We start from the raw sequence: 20,421 nt of genomic DNA on the forward strand, positions 1-20,421 counted from the left end.
AGTAGCGAAGCGAACGCAAACCAGTAAACACCTGTGCCATATTCGCTCGTCGTAGCTAGTTAAGGAAACAGTGCTATTTCACGTGATTGTGCCAAATATATTGAGAAGATGCCTGTGAATCACGGTTTGGAGGTTGATGACGAAGTGAAGAAGGAGAAGTTAAAGAGGATGTTTTCCTGGTCCAGTAGTTTGGGGTAAGTTATATTATTTTAATATTTAATACGAGTTAATAAGTAGATCTACTTGAAAAATATAAATTAATAAATATTTTTAGTATATTCCTAAATGATTGGTTATAAAATAACTCTTTAAACAGACTTTTTGGTAAAGACCGAAAGATAAATTTGGAATATTAGATATGAAAATATATTATAAATTAAATTAATGATCGATATCATCTTTTATTATTGCGAGCTTCCGGAAATCAGTTCCGGCTTATGAATAACATTGACCTAATAAAACAATGAGTATCATTTTCCGTGTATTCAATTATACGCTTTTATTGTTATAATTAAAAATAAGGAAATAACACATAGATCGAAATATAATAATCATGTATTATATTTGTTCTTATGATGACAGATTATTAGGTAATGTTATATAATATAATAAATATTCAAAGGATTATGATATAATATATTCAATATTCTAACTGTTACATCAATAGGTCACGATTATAGAATATCAAAAACAGGAATAAGCAATAAGTTGAATGATTTTTTATAAAAAATAAAATTTCGCAATATTTCAACATCTAATTTGAATACAGTTTAACGCGATTTTTACAGTCGTGATATTAACTTCCTTAAACTTTTCAGTATTACTGTTTTAATTTCTTATATAAAATCTAGTTAATTTAAAAATTTAAGATCTCTTTTTTGCTATTTCTTTCTAAAAGTCAGCTTTGTTCTCCAACTAAGTAGTTGTAATTATGTATTTTGTTATATGAATAACATCTATCTATTCCATAAAAAACATTTTCTTTTTATTATTTATTCAATTAAAGTTTAGTCAACAAATAATCTTTGATTTTTTAAATGTCTTATGAATTAATGACAAAAACATTTGTAAACTTTGAAGCCTAAGTAGTTTTAATCTTCTGTTATGTTCTGTTACTGCTGTCTATTGTCTTGAGCTATTCTATTCTATAAAGGTCATTTCATATTTAATATTTTATTAGTTAAATCTTAATAGAGGAATATTCAATTGCTGTGTATTGTATAAATGTAACTAAAGTTTGATAGATTTATTGCTTGTTTTTATAATTCATTTGCATTAAATAACTATCTAAGTTCGGATCAGTATTAAAACACCATAAAGATCACATTGAGGCACTTTACATTGATTTTTATTGGCTGAAATCCGTCAATACTTTATGCTATGCGCTTAGTAAGCTATACAAAGTATTGTGAATTATGAGCTTATAGAGTCCAACTAAAAAATGTATACAGAGAAACACTGTAATAGAAATGAGACTCGAATTGTGAACAGTCCCACTGAAGATGTATTAATAAATATATTAGATGTGTTATAAAGTATCCACATTATGCCTTAGTCCTTGCTCTCTTTAGTTTTTATTAATTCAAGTCGACAAAACTTGCATTAAAGTATCTAAAATTTTATATTGATAGTAATATATACTTTCCGAAGAATATCTTTAAAACTTTTGCAACAATCTAACACTAAACAGTAGTAAATATTTAGCGGAATATCCGCTATTATAATAAATATCCCCTCTCATGAGCACGCGTCACTATTAAATGCCTTTCACTCGTCGTACACGCTACCAGTATTTTCCGTACTTAGAAAATACACAAAATGTGAAATTTAATACTTAAGAATAGTCATTTTCTAAGACGCATTAGCTTCAGATTATAATATAACTATTTATATATTTTTTACTTTCTGTAAAAAATATTATTAAATTATTAGTCGAAAAAAATAATCAAGCTCTTTTTGTGTTTCCAATACGTAAATAATTACGTGTTGATAATGTTGGTTAAAAATATTTTACGTATTCAGTTACAAGGTTAAAAACTATTTTTTAGTAAGTCCTCGTCGGTTCATTCATGTAGCACGATGAAATTGTGCCACCTGAATATTTGATCACTTAACGGAATTAATAGCATTAGCGATTAATATCACTGGCGTAAGCATCATAAAAGAAAAGTTTTTGATAAAAAAATAATAAACTCGTTTTTGGTTGCGATTTGTCCAAGCCAAGGTCTGACCCGAATCAATGAATCAGTGAAATTTATATTTAAGCAATGAAAAAGTATAGATATAAAATTATATAAAAAGTCAATATTATATTTGTAATAAAAATTTTGTATTAATAAATATTATCGATTTGCATTTCACGACAAAAAATTAAAACATACATTTAATGAATAATAAACTTTTTGTTGTAAAAGTTCTATGTATGTTACACACTTTAAAATAAGTGTGTACAATACAATATATTTTGATTTATTAAAATAATTTTATTTGTAAACATCCAATTACTGTGAAATTAAATCAAGTTCATATGTGTAGTCGTATTAAAATATTGTAGTGAATATTTATCCTTATTATACAAAAAAAAATTTAAAAAGTAGATATTATATAAATGTACAGAAAAAAACGAATCACATTTGAAATCATCATATTTTGTTTATAACTAAAGATTGTTATACGTTTTTATTACGTTTTTTCATTTATTTTGCTATATTTTAATCAAAATGCATGAAAAAACGTAATAAAACATAATCATATTTACTGCATTAACTGTAGAATGTTGAAAAACATCCATAAAGTCAAAATTTGAACCAAGTACTTTTTCATCGAAGAGGTGTATAATAAATAAATTTACCGTCCAATTTTCTGTTGATGAAGTGAATACCTTCCATTTCGTAATATAAACAGCACTCCCATATCATTTAGATCTCTAGATTTCGCAAATTGACGACGAGTGTCATAAAAACGAAATTCATAAAAACAGTATAAATTTATTTTACTCTTCTTAAATCGAAATAAGTGCAGTTTTGCGTTATATGTTCATTTCTAAATAAAGATTTTTTTAATAGGTATAACACTGAATAAACACCCTTTCACTAAGACACATCTAAAGATTGTATCAAATGGTTCACAAATACTCACTGGTAAAATTTAATCTAAAATCAAATGATTCACAAATACTCACTCGATTTTACCATAGGTAGATATTTTTATCCTCAACCCGATTTATTGCACCTATTTCAATATATATTTTTAAGTCTTTAAACTGATGATTGGTTGTAATTTGATCCAAATAACGATTATATAATAATAAGATTTTTTTTACTCAAACTAAATTATGGACGATTTGGTATTAATTTGTTTATAAATATTTTAAAGTTATAGGCTGTTGTCAAATCTGTTATTAGTTTTTATCTTTCATGTGTAGTTTGTAAACAACAATTTTTTTAAATGACAAAATTAATTTTAATAAGAATCTTCTTGTACAGTGATTAATTAAAATGTGTTCTCAATCTTTTAATCAATAAAAATTTAATCTAAAACTACGACCTTCGTTCTCTTTGAGCATTTACAAGATGGCGTGCTCAATATGGCAAACAATGGTAAATAATTTTCATTTGTAGCCTCTGTGGAAAACAACGTAACGTGTTTTTCGTTTTTATGTACGCTATTTGTCAATTCGTAAACGTTTGCTAAATCACACAGATTAAACTTTGTCACGGCCCGTGTATGATTTCTATCATTACACAATTATTATTAAATATAGTTTAATACAATAAATAAAAAGGCATTTAATTCTAATATTGTGAGTGAAGCAAAGGGAATTGAAAAGAAAAACATTAAATTAGATCAAAATTAATCATTAATAATTTTGTGATTCAATCATCATTAGAATTACATAGAAACTAATAATACTAATACGTAAATCGTAAATCTCCTTGAACCTTACTTTTTTATAGAAAGATCGAAGTCTATGCTGTGACGAGTGCTTAGAGAAAAACGCACATTGTTGAAGCTATGACTAAAAAATATATTATAATTTATTTATTGCATTTATGTCTTTGGCGACAATCACATAAATCGAATATAATCAATAAATAGTATTTTAGTTAGGAAACAAAATTTTAATGATCGTTGCGAATGAACTACTATTAAATTTCGCTTTCATTATCGCCCACGGGTGAAAACGAGAAATGAATACATACATATGTAGTATGTACCGTTTAAGTTATGTTTACGATGAAGAAATGCGCTGACATGTATCCATAAATAAAGTTAAATCATTTCAGTTAAATAGACGCATAAATAGTTATTTATTTTAAAATAAATAGCATTAGATAATAAATATGTTAATTACTATTAATAAAAAAGTAATAATACATAATTAGAAAAAGGTGTGCTATTTTAATATCATTTTCAGCAATGAATGTGATCTTAAATCTATAAGTTTAGATCACACTAGAAGTATTACGTTTAACATTATCATGGAACATTATTATTACAAGATTGCTTACTAACATCATATGTTTGGTGGTTGATTTTCTATTCATGGTTTTAATTTCCCAACAATATTATCTCGCATGGTTAAAGAAACGATTGTTGAAAAATTCCTTCCGAATATCACCACACTTTTTCGGGTTGAAACTCGGTTTCGGAACATGATTTGGAGCTGTTTTTCTGTCTAACCATTATACTGCCAACTTCTAGTTAATGTAAAGAATCCATTACTTATCCCAAGTAATGATTATATTTAAAAAAGATTCCCTATTGTTTCTGAGAATTAACGAAGAACAGACCTTTCTGTGTGTTCGTGCGGTACCCATTTGTATTTTTTTATTACCTTTTCTACAACATCAATATGTTATGAAAGGTTACATTATATAACAGAGAAATGACCGCACCTTTTTATGATAGGGATGGCTGGCGAAGTGAAAACAAAAGTGGGTATTGCATACACAAAATTATTTGTAGTACTGTTTGTACATTTTTATCTCCATTCAGACATATTTTTACCCAAATTGTCCACGGAATATGCCTCACCAAACATAGATGTTAAATATTAGCAATGAGTAAGTCGCAATAATTATATTTAAAGTATTAGAAAATTTAAAAAAAAATCATTTTTCATTGAAATATGATACAATGTTATTGACTTTTCTGTGTCCAAATAAAAATACGCAGTAATTAAAGTGTCTTGAGGAATGTTTATTCACATCAAACTTGATTTATATTATTTTTTTAGTAAATAAATATGACAAATATAATATTTTTTACTATTGTAACAATTAAATATTATTGCTTTTGATTACCTTACATCATTGCTAGTACACAAAAAAAGTTTCAAATTTTTAAATCACATCTAACATAATTTTAAAAATGCAAATCGATGATGTTTTCAAAAAAATTGCATGTGTTAGACCAAAAAAGTATTTACATATTTTTTATTCTATAATATTTACATAAACATTTATAAATCAAATTTAATTAATGTTACTTTACGAAAAACCAGTGACATAATTTATGAAAGCCGCCTAAGGTTCTATTGGATAATCAAAACTGACAAAATATAATTAATGATATATTTTATCGGAATAAATCAGAAGTGGTCGATCAAAGACGATGTTTTCCTAGATTTATTGTTCTAAAATAAAAAAGATTTGGCATCAGTGTTATAGAAAATATTTTTTTTTTAATTATAAAGAGCTTTAATTAAAATATGTAATATATCAAAACAATAGTTGCAATAATTTGAATGCTTTGGTTTTGCTAATCAATAAGCATAGTGAATCATGCGAGTGGTACTCGGATTAATTTTTCAGTCAATTAATTAAAATTATAATAATAATGTATATACCAGTAATACCGGTATTAACTGTTTTTTCTCTCGGAAATACCGGTATTATTGCAATCCCGAATCACGGTCCATTTGAGTATTTGATATGATATGCAATATTTTAAAACAATTTATTGATCAGTCAAAAAAATTTTAATTCCCAAATATCTACTTTTGTAGAAAGCATACCAATGAAATATTGTCTACTGACATTAATTTCTGAACAGAGCATACCGAAAAGGTACCGAATAAATTTCTTAAAAAAACTTTATTCTGCTATATAGCGTCATGGTGTACTCAAAAGAAGCGCTACACTTCATTACAACTTGCATGCGAGTGATGTACCAATGTAGCTACTATTATCTGTAATAAACCATTTATAAATATAATATCTTAAGAAGCCTATTTACCACATCGTCAACCGCTACTTAAAGAATTAATTATTACTAATGACAGTTTTCTTAAGAACAATAGTGTAAATAAATAAATTAAAGTATTATATTTATCGGTTTACAGTCTGAATGTAAACTACATATAAACGAGCGGAAAATTAGGAATAAATTAAATTTTGTTCGGTAGCGATGAAAATGGCTTTGTTGCTATATTCTAAACGTGAAATACAGATGACTGAAGATATTTTTAAATGCTCATACCTCATGAACCGTTATATATTTAGATAATTTGTATTACTTCAATAAACTCATAATGTAGCATTGTTTATCATAAAAATGAATAAATTTTTATTTTAAATATCTAAAGTATATAAATTAAATAAGTCATCACGCGCCACCTATGACTTTTAATTATTACCATAATTACCACCACAGGTACGATTTCGAATTTGATATCATCAGTTATTCAGTTTTTAATTGCAATAATTAATTACTGCAGTTACTACCATTGTCTGATTTTGATCTACGATATATTAAAGCATGCATTCGCAACCTTTTATGATAATTAATTTGAAACATCATATCATAATGATATTGACACATCGATCAATGAACACTTGTTCAAACAAGCGTTGATTTCTGTCAACACAATTAGAAAATGTGTTTGTATTGTATTTTTTTGTAATCCGCGACCTCGACAAAAGGTGTCAGAGCCATGAACCACAAGTTTCAAGACTAATCACCAGAATCACCTGACCGAGCTACCTCTGCCAGTAACTTTCGCCGGTCCATTATCTTCGAGACTTTTCTCTAGAAACGCCAAAATCCTCAACAGTAAATCATTACCCGTGACACAGATACGGCAGCTTCTGTGCTAAACATAATGCATAATTCCACATTTTCCAGCAATCCATCCAGATGCATTCTACCTATTAGAAAACGACCTTTCGCAGATCGCTTTGGATCGTAATGACTGGCGACACGCGAGACCTTTGTGGAAATCATTGTATTTATTTTATTTTATTACTATATACGTACTATTGCGTTCCGCAAATATATAATATATTATGTCCGCTCTTTATGTTGCATATTATTATTATTTATTATTCACCACGGCACGAAAAGGATGGTGTGCGTTTTCCGAGGTGAGGTCGTCAGTTTTTCAATTAAAATGGCATGTTGTTAGTTGTGTGACGTCTCAAATGCTTTAGAAGGAATGTCACAAATCACTACTTGGCTAGAATATGCGTTGGGTTTTATATAACGAAAATTATTAATGAGTTAGATTACATGACTCATTTGAGATTAAGTTTAAACAGATGGCCAAAAATATATAAACTATACTTTAAATCAAGTGTATCCAACCTTTTATATTCTCTGGGCTACATCGAATCCACAATAATTAAAACATTGCAAAAATTACTAATATAATAATTTGACCATAAACAACATTACTTATTTTGTTGACTGGGATGAAAATGAAATACTAGAAAAAGGTGATTCCAAATTTATCCCCAGCATGTTTTTAAAATTGTCCCTGAGATTTATTTATGCTCGATGCATTTCTTTATCTTTAAAGTTTAAAAGACTCGTCAATCTTTAGCAAAGCTAGTTAAAATTCTTGCCACAATTATATTTGGTAGCAATGCTTAGCACAACCTGATCCATGCTAAGAACTATCTTAATTAGAGCTCTAAAATGTATAATCAAATTGTCTGGCGGCGCATCAGACGGTTCCTAAGAATTACTACTGCTTGTTTTATATTTTTTTAACCTTCCGTTGTAACCTGACAGGCATAAGCCCAATGCGTCATAATGAGGTAAATCTGTACCATCTGTGTAAGTCGATCAGGCATAATCAGTGAATCGGTGCCATTTGTATATTTCATTATAAATTATTATATGTATTATAATTTATAATAAATATGTTTTTAATAATACTTTTATAATTAAAAATTCGAGCCATGGCCCAAACTGGTAGCCCGAAGCTCCGGGCTATCATTCAAAAACGATATTTCGGCCTTATATTTACTATTCAACACTAATTGCTATTTAACATAAACCTACACAAAGATTTTTTTTATACACGTATACTCGTGAAATTAAATATCAGAAATGGCCAAAAATTCCTTGTTTTCTCGTCCAAAAATGGCCTTTATAAAATATAACCATTCACAGATTTTATAGTATGAAATAAAACTGCATATTTTTCTTTTAATGAATAAAACTGTTTCATTGGAAACGATTTTTTGCTATTTTAATAAATGTGTTACCAAAAAATCAAATAAATATTTGTTGTCCAAAAAAGGACGAAAGTCCAGCATATGTATTAGGATCGCATGCCGCGCAAAGAGCGATCTGATGTATATTTGCATTGCACGAAATTCTGAGCGCATAGCTCGAAACAGCTTTCGCGAAACAAAGGATATATTTATTTTGCAAAATTCACCAAAAATATTTTTTTTTCTACAGCGATTTATCTGCTGTGCTTTCTAAATGTTTTATCTGAAATAAATCAGTAGTTGGTCTTGATTTTTAGTTTAAAGGGTTTTGTAAAGATTAAATTAATTTAATTATTTATCTCTTTGTATGCGTTAGATTTTAATAATAAGTAAACTCATTGTCTTGCTACTTGTCTAATTAAAATATCTCAGGCAAACAAATAAATTGAAGGCCGAATGCGGCCCGTGAGCCGTGGCTTAGACGCGCGTGCTTTAAATGACAATATCTCATTAACCGATAGTGCTATAGAAAATTTATTGAATTTAATGAATTTATTTATATTGAAAATAAACATAGTAATTTATGAATAAAATAACGTAAAAATTTCGCTTTGCGGTCTAATTTATATGCATAGTTTAATTAGTGTTCCTTGACGTTAGGAAAAATAGTATTAGCCTAAGCTTATAAGAAATACTGCATCTTACAATGGAAAATAATAACTATATTATCTAGCGCTGAGAATGTAATTTATCACTATTATAAAATAATTAAACATGTAATGATTACTGTAATGTGTAATAATTAAAATAAAAACAAGCCATTCTAGTATATATTAATGAATTTACATTCTTAATTGAGCGAAGTAATATATAAATTCGATTTGTTTATCGAAATACTTGGACAGTATCCAAACACAGCACCAAATTTGTATACTCTTTTAACTTCAAGATACTGCAATTACGCATCTCTTTGGACGGACTGCCATTGTTAAAATATACATGTGCTATTTGTTCTCGTAATGACTCGTAGCTTGTGAGTGGTCAATTTAGGCCACAGTAACAATATCGAGTATCATCTTTCGCTTATTTTAGAATATTAATATTATCAAATAAATTTGAAAAAACTAGTTTTTCCCGTTTCATATATAATCCTTTTTTTATTAATTGGCAAAATTTATTATATTATTATCTGCATTTTTATTTTTGATTATAATATATTAATAATATATAGTATATATTAAATTTATTTAAAACTTTTTGTGTAAAGAACATATAGCAGTAATTATAGTTTTTGTACAAAAAATGGAACAGTTAGTCTGGTAATTAGCAAGTAATTTGACATACAAACATAGTTACCTTTGTGGCAAAAATTTTTTACTGAATAATGTTTGTTAAAGGTAAAAATATTGTTTTACAATTCCCGAGTATTTTTATTTTTGCGAAAGTAATACTATATTAATAAAAAAATAACAATTATTTATATTGTACTGTAAAAATATATAAAATAATCTTAACTATTATATATTTTATTGATTTAAAAAAAATGTAATACTAAAGGAATTATTATACTTTATTTGTCAGTATTGCGAAATGTCAATGATTATTGTTTATGGCACAATAAACATCCAAAGCTATTAAATAGTTATGTTTTACCTTACTTTTATTCAACATTGTTCTATTGTCTGTAAAATCTGCAGAAATATAACAGCATTATTTACTTAATTTTATTGAACCTTCTCAAGAAGACAACTCTGAAGTTGTCTTCTCGAATGGTTTGGAAATTTCGCCAACCATCGATGCGTTACATAAGAGAGCAGTCTTGACTAATTACATGTAACTACGAATGGTTGAGAAATTCTGATCGATCGATCCCTTTTTCCACTGGCGGTCTACATAAAAACATTATTACATATGTACGTAAGAATGCAACCGCATACATAAAATATAAGTGCGAAAACATAGAATTTACACAAGAGCCATCTAAGAATTTATTCATAATCATAAAATTATTTGTTCTGTCATTAGCTATGACCTATGAGCGTAGTGTGTTGAGAATTTTGACCTCGCAGTCTTAAGTCTCAATGTGCAAACGAAACGAGTATTTTTCCTCAATGCAAAATTTTCTTGAAAAACAATTATTTTTCATGTATATATTTTGCACTCTTAGATTTAGAACTCAATTATCAGTTTCTAAACGTCTGCTCTGAATTCAAATGTTCTTCCGCACTTACTTCATGCATTATTCATGCAAGAAACCAAAATCGGAAAGTGAAGCAAAGTCCTGATAATAATCACGTATTTTTTCATTTAAAAATATTTTATAAACCAGTTGTTGCAATATAAATTCTTATTTTTGCCAAATATATATGTAAGTATTTCTTTTCATTTACAAACAGGTTTTCACTCTCTGTCGTCATATTATTGCCGATATTTTTGTAACATGGGTGAAATATAAAATAAATATAAAGATAACATTAAACGAATTTATATTTTTTAAAATAAGGCTCGTCTTTAATGACGAATATGTAAACACTTAAATTTAGTATGTACATCACTATTTACACAAAAATATTATTATTTTTAGAGGATTTATTTCCGTAGATGTCAAAGCCAAATCTATCTTAAATTTTTGATAATATTGCTACAGTGATAAAATAATATTTATTTTTAAAGAAATACTATAATATTATCAAATTGTGATCTACTAATGTATGCAAAATATTGTTCCGTTTTACACCACTTTAGCTATGATTGTTTTTCAAAGATAAAAATCATCAGCACAACTTTTTGTGGTTAATTTTTTTCAATTGCCAATTACCGAGTTGGTAAAAACAAACATATTGTAAAGATAATTGAAATAAATTATTTTTTTATCACTGTGGCTATATTAGTAAGTCAATTTTTAATAATTATACGCAATTAAAAAAAACATACATTTATAAGTGCAAAGAAGTTTTTTATAAATTATTTATCGAATTAATTCTAACCCAAAGTAAAATATGTTCCACTCAAAGTGGATTACTGTTGTCTTTTATAAAAAAATTATATTGTTAGACAAAAAACACAAATAATAAATAAAATAACATAATGTCAAAATATGTTGCAATATGTTAAGATTGAGATAACTAAATGGGTCTAGTGTTATTTATAGGTCTGAATTTTAAGTAATAAGCATTTTTTTTTAAAAAGAAAAGTTAAATTTGTTTGATGCTTGAAAACTATAGAAACCATTAAAATGGATATTTGTAACATTGATTCTAGATTTTCATTCATTGTTTATAACAAAATGACATACAATAAAATCAAAAAATAATCAACGATATTTATAAATCTAAGCATATTAAAAATAGTATTGTTTAATAAGTAATGATGAAAAAAATATATTTTTATATTACAGAATTTTTTAACAGTATCTTAAAAATATTTAATTGAATGATATTTTTCATGTATTATGGATGGAAGATGAACAGTAACAAATATTTCATAAACCTAAATTCAAACAATAGCAAATATGTTTGTACAGATATGTAAAATCATCTGTTATCTCACAGTTACTTATTAAACCACATAAATTTTACTATAATGTAACAGACCAGTATTTAGAATAATTGTATTCTTGACTAGAAAAATAAAGCAAATTATCTTATAATCAACATTGCACTGTAATACGAACATAAAGAATATCATTTCATATCAATTTTTCGCGTTCCAATATATAAACATCATCAAATTTTATAGATTTATAAATAATAACAAGTGATTTTATTCATTAATCATTAAAATTATGTAGATATATTTTTATCAACATTGAAAGTAAAAAATTGAAATAAAATAATTTCACTATACTATATCTTGAATATATCTATAAAACACTATATATGTATGTATTAATTCAATTTATTCTTAAACTATGACTTATTGTAAAAATCGTCAGTTTAATTCTTAGCCCATGTATGTAAGATAATTTGTTTTAAAAGATATTTTGCAATCTAAAATGTCCAGATAGGCTTAGAATTAGACGACGATCATATATTATGGCTTTTTTTTATTAAATTGGCTACGACTTAAAATGTGCGTTTGGTAATTGACGTTCGACTGTGTTGATCTGTATGGAATCTCGGTGCAATGTCTCGAGCTGTCCCACCAACAGAATTTCGTTTATGGCTTTCTTGGCATAGATCTGTTGATCGGGCTTGAGCTTCTTTAACTCCATGGCCCATGCTTTGGCGTATATTTCATATTCACTATCGTCAGTGTTGTTGTGCTGCTGTTCACAAGATATGAACACTAATTCATTTGAAGAGTTCTCATCGTGCGGTCTCTTCATCGGCACTTTGGTGAACGACGTTGTAGACTCGGGCTTTGAGACTTCTTCCTTGGTAGTTATGTCAATCTGAAAATAATTTAACAATCGATTAGATTATTTTTGAATATTAGATAGACAATATTGTATAAAAATAGAGTAAGATTTTATAATAACAATTAACTGCAAAGATACATATATAAAACCAATCTATTTTGATTGAAAGTCTATATCATATATATATGTTTAAAAAAATGAATAGTATTGCATTACTAGTATTATGGTAAATCACATCAATATATTTTATTTTGTAGCAGAATTTTATGATCAAAAACTGCTATTTTATTCTGTAGTAGAATTGATGATCAAAAACTGTCCGTAAGAATCAGGCTGATCTGTGTATAAAATGAAAGTGTAATTTTTTGTTTATATATACATATGTAATACTCTCTTTGAGCTATTTTTTATATCATATATGCATAATCTAAAACATAATCTGTGATAATTCGCTGGAATTTAATAATTATAATTCATAATAATCATTACTTTCGATCTTTCAGCTGATATAATGTGCTAATCTTCATTTTATTTTTGTTGTAGTGCAAGTTTTTATAGATTTTTTATGCTCATCATAAACAGAGCTATGATTTTTTATATTTTTTTAACTGCAATCGTTTTAACCTATATATAGCAAATCAGTCTGGTTAATGAACTCATACAAAATAAATATGTAGTATTTTTATTGAAATCTATAAAATTTCAGTGACACAATCTCAGTAAATTTTAGTAATTCATCACGGTATTTCATAACCATGTATCACTGATTTGATATACTATATGCTATCAAAAAAATAATTATTGCTGTACAGTTCATAACCACTATAAGATAGTAAATTAGCCATTATTTACTATATAAATACGGATAAATATCGAAATTGATTAAAAAAAACATTTTTTAGCTATCATAGGGACCTGATTAAGCCTAGCTAGTGCCTCAAGCCTAAACATTAAATGGCAAACACATGCCACGCATAATCGCGTTTTGTCCGGTGCTGGTGTTACGCACAGGCAGAACAGGCACCCGCCTATGGCGGCCCATTAATGAAGTGGAGTCCTATTTCATAAAAAAATATTTTTATTGCTTAATAATTATTTTACTTAATAATTATTTTTTATTACTTTTAATTACGCATGTATATTTGAACGTTTTGGATGCGTTCAAGGACCAGGTGAATGCATATATAATACATACATAATTTTGTATATGGCGGCCAAAAGTCTACCGCCTGCGCCGTTTTTGCCATCTATTAGCGCGTCTATGTAAATTATCACGAATAGATTTTCTCTATTTTTCACCAATTTTATAAGGTGAATGATTTTAAACACCAGTTAAAGTATTAAGAGTATCATGAAAACGACAATATGATTTTATAAATCTACATATCTAAATATTAAACTTTGTGCTTCAATATAAATTGGACGTGTGAACATATGACAAAACACCAACATGTGGTAGTTATAAAATTATAATTTTGTTGTATTCGTAATATCATTATTGCTTTTCAATATTTTATTCTTGTATGTATATAATATATACTCCTATTCAAACGATTTTGTACCCCTGCATTCTGCCATTACTGTTAAAACTTTAGACCCCAATTTCACACTATTTTTTTGTGTACATCATTTGACGTTTGAGTGGCAACGAATATTGAATATTTTTTACAGTGATTTTTTATGCGACTTCGACCCAAAATCCTTCATAAAGACGAATTTACAATTGTATGCGTTGATGCGTTTAATATTTAGACGTAAAACCTTTAGGGTTGCAAGTTGTAGAAATTTATATTTAACTCTTGATACTTTCTTTAAAGAAAATATAATTTTATTGTCAAGCGTTTTAAAATTTTCTCACTGCACATACGTATTTTCTTTCAGTGAAATATCTGTTTTAGTAAAATATTTTAAATATTCGTTTTGTTATATCAATATTTTTTCTTATCATAGTGGCAGTTTGAAGTAAAAATTTAAAAATTTGTGCTGCGTGATAAATAATATATAATGGTTTGAACTAACATGTATCAACATTATTGCAAATATATTAATTGTTATTATTTTTATATAATTTATTTATTACTACAAATCTGACTAACGTTACTTGATAGGTTTCCCCAATGCGTCATGATAGCCATTATAGTCAGCACTTATGTTGATACATATGTAGACCTATAGATAGTGAGGAAAGCAAATGACTTATTTCAACTGGTCATATGAGTAAGGTGTTAAAAATATGTGTTTGTCATTTATCTTTTAAAGCGACCCACTTACGTTTTATCTATCCATTTGTTCATAATTTGGAGTTTTAACTCTTTTAAAAGTACCCAAGTCAAAACTATTCATTCGGATTCTTTGCAATTGGCAATAAGAATATTTGTAGCAAATGCTATGGTCGCATTTCTATATTCTTCTTATTTTTTTAAAACAATTACTTATATTTAAAATAATAAATTCCTTTAATAACACTAACAAGGGCATTGTTTTTAGCATCTATATTTTTCAAAATTAATTAAGAATATTTTCAGCGAAAAGAAGCAATTTATTTTAGAATCGAAAAAGTAGTGTTTCTTTATCCTTATAATGTATAATTGAGCTTTAGTTGTGATGTAATGTTCATCATAAAAAATGCAACCACTGATTAATATCTATTAATTCTTAATTTTTAATATTTTTTCTGAGGAATATGATAACATCATTTGAAATTCTATACTAGTAACATCGAATTTAGATTTATTATTAATTTGGCTTCAAATTTGACTGAAAAATAAGCAAACAAGACTTTTTTATGAGTCAAGTAAATTTAGTAAAACAGTGGTTGAAGCAGCTGAAACTGCTAGTAAAATAAACAATGGCATTTGTGGGTGTACTGTGCAGTGATGTTTAAAAAAACGGGGAAGAGGGATGAAGAAGGTTGTTCTAAATTATTTAGGACATGCCCATTATAAATATTTCTTTGGCCAAGAGATGTTTGGACAAAGCGGAGCGGGAAGCTCTAGCCCGGTTTTATACCACTAGCCTCCGTGATGCACGGACGCGGTGGTTAGCTTAGTCAGAATTTGACCACTTAAGAAAACACAAATAAGAAAACCACAAAAGCTTGACAAATGTGTACCGCAGTACTGAGTAAAATAAAAAAAAATCTCGGAAGTTAGAGAGCTTTGGTGTGCTCTTAGTACTTAGGAATTTGTATAACCGATAGCGAGATTCAGAGTAATGTAATCGAGTGAACTGCTGGCAAAAGTAAAATTAAAATATCAAAAATATATAGTACGAAATTTTACAATATAAATGAAGGTCGTTTTTAATGGTGCTTATTTCTAATAATAACTGAAAAAATATTATTTAAATTTGAAGGTAAACTGCAAATATTTATCTAGAAACATAATAATCTCGTTTAAGCAAGAATCGAAACATTTGATTTACATACATACTCTTCAAATTGATAATTAAATAATTTATAAACCATTTGTTATATACCTAGATTGACGACATGGTAATTGTTTTACATTTTTATAACCCCGCTCTCCTATCACCCCTCCCTTTTCATGTGAAAAATAATATATTGTTAATATCATGCTATACATATAGTATATTATTTTGTATTTAAAATAATATTATATAAGTTAAATTTGAAATAATATTGCACAAACGTGCACGAGTCGCGCAGTATGGGCAATATAACGAGCGCAATCCAAAATGTATGAGCGTGCGCGAGGCACTTTTCAAAATGGCGGCAAACACAAACAAACTGCTCACCGTATCGCACTTGGACTCTTCGTCCGGCACAGTTATGATTCCGTCCGAAGTCATCTCATGTTGTCCCAAGAAGGCCAGCTCGTCGAAGTACCACAGAGCTGGCTCGTACACCTGCAACGCGTCATTGACGTCCGACCTTTGCAGCATCCTGATTTTCCTTAGCTCCTTTCTGTAGTTGGACCTGATGCTGTTTATCTTTTTCTTCACCGTGTCTCTGTTGGCGTTCGGGTCGACCTCTTTGAACTTGTCGATCAGGATGTTGTAAGCCTCGGCCTTCTTGTTCCTGTTGCTGTAGTCCTTGCTCTTGACCAACCACAGGGCCGGCAGACTCCGGTAGAGGTTGATGAATTCCATCAGGAAGTCCCTGACGCTGAGTGCCCGCTCCATGGCGGCCCGGCTGACACTGTCGGATTATTGCACAATATCCAAGGGAGCGCTAGGCCCCCATCCACCGAGGCCCGACGACGGCCCGCGAATTTAGATTCGAATTTACAAATTATTGACACAATCAATCAATAACATTGTGCAATAAAGCCAATACGAGGCAAATGCCAAACGTGTTATCGCGACGGAAGACGGTCGGCCATCTTGAAATGCGGCGAAGAGGCGAAACACAGAAAAATGGTTTAAAACTTAGCTAAATCGGTTGGCTCTTATATTATTAAATAAATAGATGACACTGCTACACAAAAAATATATTTTTCATACAATTTAACATATTTAAATTTGACTAACATTATGCTAATTTAAAATTAAATATACATTATACATAATGATAGTATACTCATACAAAATACAATAATCTGTCTGAATAGATATGTATTTAAAATATATATATATTTATTTAATCCTTTCAAAGTAAAATAATCATACTGGATTTAAAGAGGCGTCATATGGAGGGGAGGAAGGCAGGTGGGGAAATTTTAATATTTTCTTTATTCAGAAATAATTTTCTATTTGTAATATAAATTATATTTAAGAATCAATCTTCTGTAATTTTATATAAGTTGTTAAATTTAACAATTTATATGGCAAAAGTCATTACATCGCTTGAATTTACAACCACAAAAAATATACAAGTGGTATATATGTATATGTGACTAATACCTGAAAGACAAGGGCTCAAATTTCAAATGGACTCTAGTGTTTTTCAAGTAAATCGTGTCTGGGCAATCGGAATTAGTGATTATTGCATAATGATAATTCCATTTGATCATCACACATTTCCATTCAATCATCACGATCTTCAAGGTTTTCCTAAAATTTTCTAACCTCACGAATAAAAATCGTGATGAATAGTTAAGCTCTTAAATCGAGCTAGATCGCGATCTAGCTCGATTTAAGTATATCACTATGGACAATCAAACGTCCATAGTGAAAATTATTGATTGTAAGCTGTAATACTAATTCATAATTAATTTAATAAAATTCACAAAGACATAAAATATGCTCTTAGTTCGCAACCCGTATGTTACACAGCGCTGTTATGCACACCGACTTATTTATTTATTTATTAAAATTAAGATGAACGTGACCTGACAAGTTAATCTTATGCGTCATGATGGACAAAAGCATAAAATATTTTTTAAATATATACAAATATCAACAAATATATATGTATACATGCATCTGGCACACACCCACCCTTTTCGTGCTGCGGTTTTTTTACGTTTCACGAAAGTGTGAATAAAGAACATTTATTTTTTCATTTAAAATACACTTTTAAGATCATACGATTACAAATGTAGTGCAATTGAATACTTCAGAGCTCAATAACATCAATATTTAATTTAATGAAAGATAACAATAGTACTTTTACTTATCAAATCACTATTGTTTTCGTGCTTATATATTTTTATATATGCGTTGCATTGTTTTGGTGCGGTGAAAAATTTTCTTGCGCTCTTTTGTCGGCGATATTTTGTTCCGCGCGTTTACCGGAATGATGTCTGTCCTTTGCGTGTCGGGCAAAAGTGCCCGACACAAGCGCAACGTCATAATCGCGTAGCGTCATATACGCGCGGTGTTAAAAAAATATATAGAAAAAAACAGAATTTGTATAAAAATAAGTATAAAATAGGGTATATCTACTGTCGATTAAAGGGATAATGATAATGAGAAGTGTCGAACGGAATTCCAACTATGTATTTGTTATTAATTTGTTTTAAAATCTCATGAAATATTTTCTAATCAGACTAATATTTTAATACTACCTTATTTATTATATGATTTGGCTACTTTTTAGAATTTTTTTAGCATTTTCTAATGTGAATACGAATTTTCCAAAAATCTTTTATTTTATTGTTATACTTTAATCCACATTTGTCGATATACTCAGATAATGTATCAATAGAAGTGAGTGGGGTATTAAATTTAAATCATATCAAATAATGTATAAATTAATTTTTAAGAAATTAAAATGTTTATTTGTATGTAACAACAATGTATTAAAATAAATAAGTATTTAATAGTAATTAACAATTAATAATATTTGTAAAGTATTCATAATATTACTACATAACTTGCCATCATTAAAATATAGCTTTTTATAGTTACTAAAAATAACAAATATATTTACTAATTACGTGTTTCATAATCTATAAAGGTTCTTCTGTAGCAGCTGCTGGCAATTTCATATACATATTCATATAATAATTGTAACAATTGCAGAAGTAACAGTAGCAACAGACCCGTTTATTACGTCTACCAAATTTCTCTGATTTGATCGATACGTCAGGATATTTCTAGCAGACAATTTACAATTGGTGAATACAGTGATAGAAAAATTTGCGTTTGCTTTGTGTGTCCAACAAACTGTCTGTTGCTACTGTTACTTCTGCAAATTTTTACAACTATCACATGGATATGCACATGAAACTACCAGCAGCTGCTGCTGCTGGTAGTTTGTTTGCAGCTGCTGAAGAACCCTTACATATTTATGATGCAGACTATAAAAGAAGTAGCTTTAACTACCCTATTTTATATTCATTTTTATACAAATTGTTTTTATTTTTATTTTTCAATTTACGCAAATGACATATTACGCGCGATTATGACGGTGCGCTTATGTCGGTGCGCTTTTACCCGGCGCACAAATGTCGGAGTATTTATTTTTATGAAATAAATAAAATAGATATATCGATGAATCTTGTCGTTGTTAATGTTTTATAAAAAATATAGTAATTATTATCAATCAAATAAAAAGTTCATTGTTCTTATTATCCTGTATATAATATATCTGGAGATGTCATTAATCAATATGATTTTAGACTCTTCTTTAGCTTATAATGATAATAATTTCTGTGATTGCCTTTAAATACATGTTAATAAAGCTTAAGCACTACACGTCGATTGATATTTAATCGGAATATAAATAATGCAGAGGCCGCTTAGGTTGACGGCCAATGGGTGGTCAAAGTCATATATTGCAATTTCCTATAAGAAATGAACCTTGAGCGCAGATTACGGCCGGCCAAAGTGCGCATCCAGTCTTCGTTTGCAAAACCGATTAAGGCGATATATCGTGGTAGCTATTTTTTGATAAGAATTCATTCAATCTTAGCTTCAATCTTGTGGTCACTTATGGGTCTTCCCCGCGGTGTGCAAATACCAGATTCATTTTCCGGTCGAATGTAGGTCTCATACTATGTCGGCCATTTCTCTGAAGCCGGTCCACCTTTCTCTGTAGTTTCATAACACAGCCTCTTACAACATACAAACATCACTTCCTCAGCTGTTGTATTACATCATTTAGAATATCATCCGTCTCATATCTTGCACTGAGGGGCGGCTTAAATGTCAAAGAAGCCGCTTCATTAACCGAATTATCAAGATATTAAGTAATAGTAACAGTATTTTTAA

At 28.5% G+C, this 20,421-nt stretch overlaps 2 protein-coding genes across 2 annotated transcripts in view; one reads left to right on the forward strand and one right to left on the reverse strand.

Annotated features, from left to right (window-relative positions):
* Nucleotides 1-20,421, forward strand: part of snu (ABC-type transporter snustorr) — a 69,931-nt gene continuing 49,510 nt past the window's right edge. Inside the window, exon 1 of the mRNA XM_088192953.1 lies at nucleotides 1-194. Within this exon, the coding sequence (XP_088049079.1) occupies nucleotides 109-194 (86 nt within the window). The 5' untranslated portion in view covers nucleotides 1-108. The remainder of the gene's footprint in view (nucleotides 195-20,421) is intronic.
* On the reverse strand, nucleotides 10,914-17,195 carry LOC148232152 (uncharacterized). The gene is made up of 2 exons (XM_088192033.1): nucleotides 16,561-17,195; nucleotides 10,914-12,837 (listed from the first exon to the last, which is right to left on the reverse strand). Exons 1-2 carry the CDS (start codon nucleotides 16,945-16,947, stop codon nucleotides 12,502-12,504), a joined length of 723 nt encoding a protein of 240 aa, XP_088048159.1. The 5' UTR covers nucleotides 16,948-17,195; the 3' UTR covers nucleotides 10,914-12,501.

The sequence above is a fragment of the Plectrocnemia conspersa genome, unplaced genomic scaffold (genome assembly GCF_051122295.1).
Source record: "Plectrocnemia conspersa isolate PC_06_02 unplaced genomic scaffold, ASM5112229v1 ptg000009l, whole genome shotgun sequence".
Classification (NCBI taxonomy): Eukaryota; Metazoa; Arthropoda; class Insecta; order Trichoptera; family Polycentropodidae; genus Plectrocnemia; species Plectrocnemia conspersa.

What these genes read in the sequence shown, in the direction of transcription:
- LOC148232152 (XM_088192033.1), bottom strand. Translation starts at nt 16,947, where the DNA reads ATGGAGCGGGCACTCAGCGTCAGGGACTTCCTGATGGAATTCATCAAC. An exon ending in AAGAGTCCAAGTGCGATACG is followed by an intron (nt 12,838 to 16,560) that starts GTGAGCAGTTTG and finishes AATTATTTTCAG; the next exon opens with ATTGACATAACTACCAAGGA.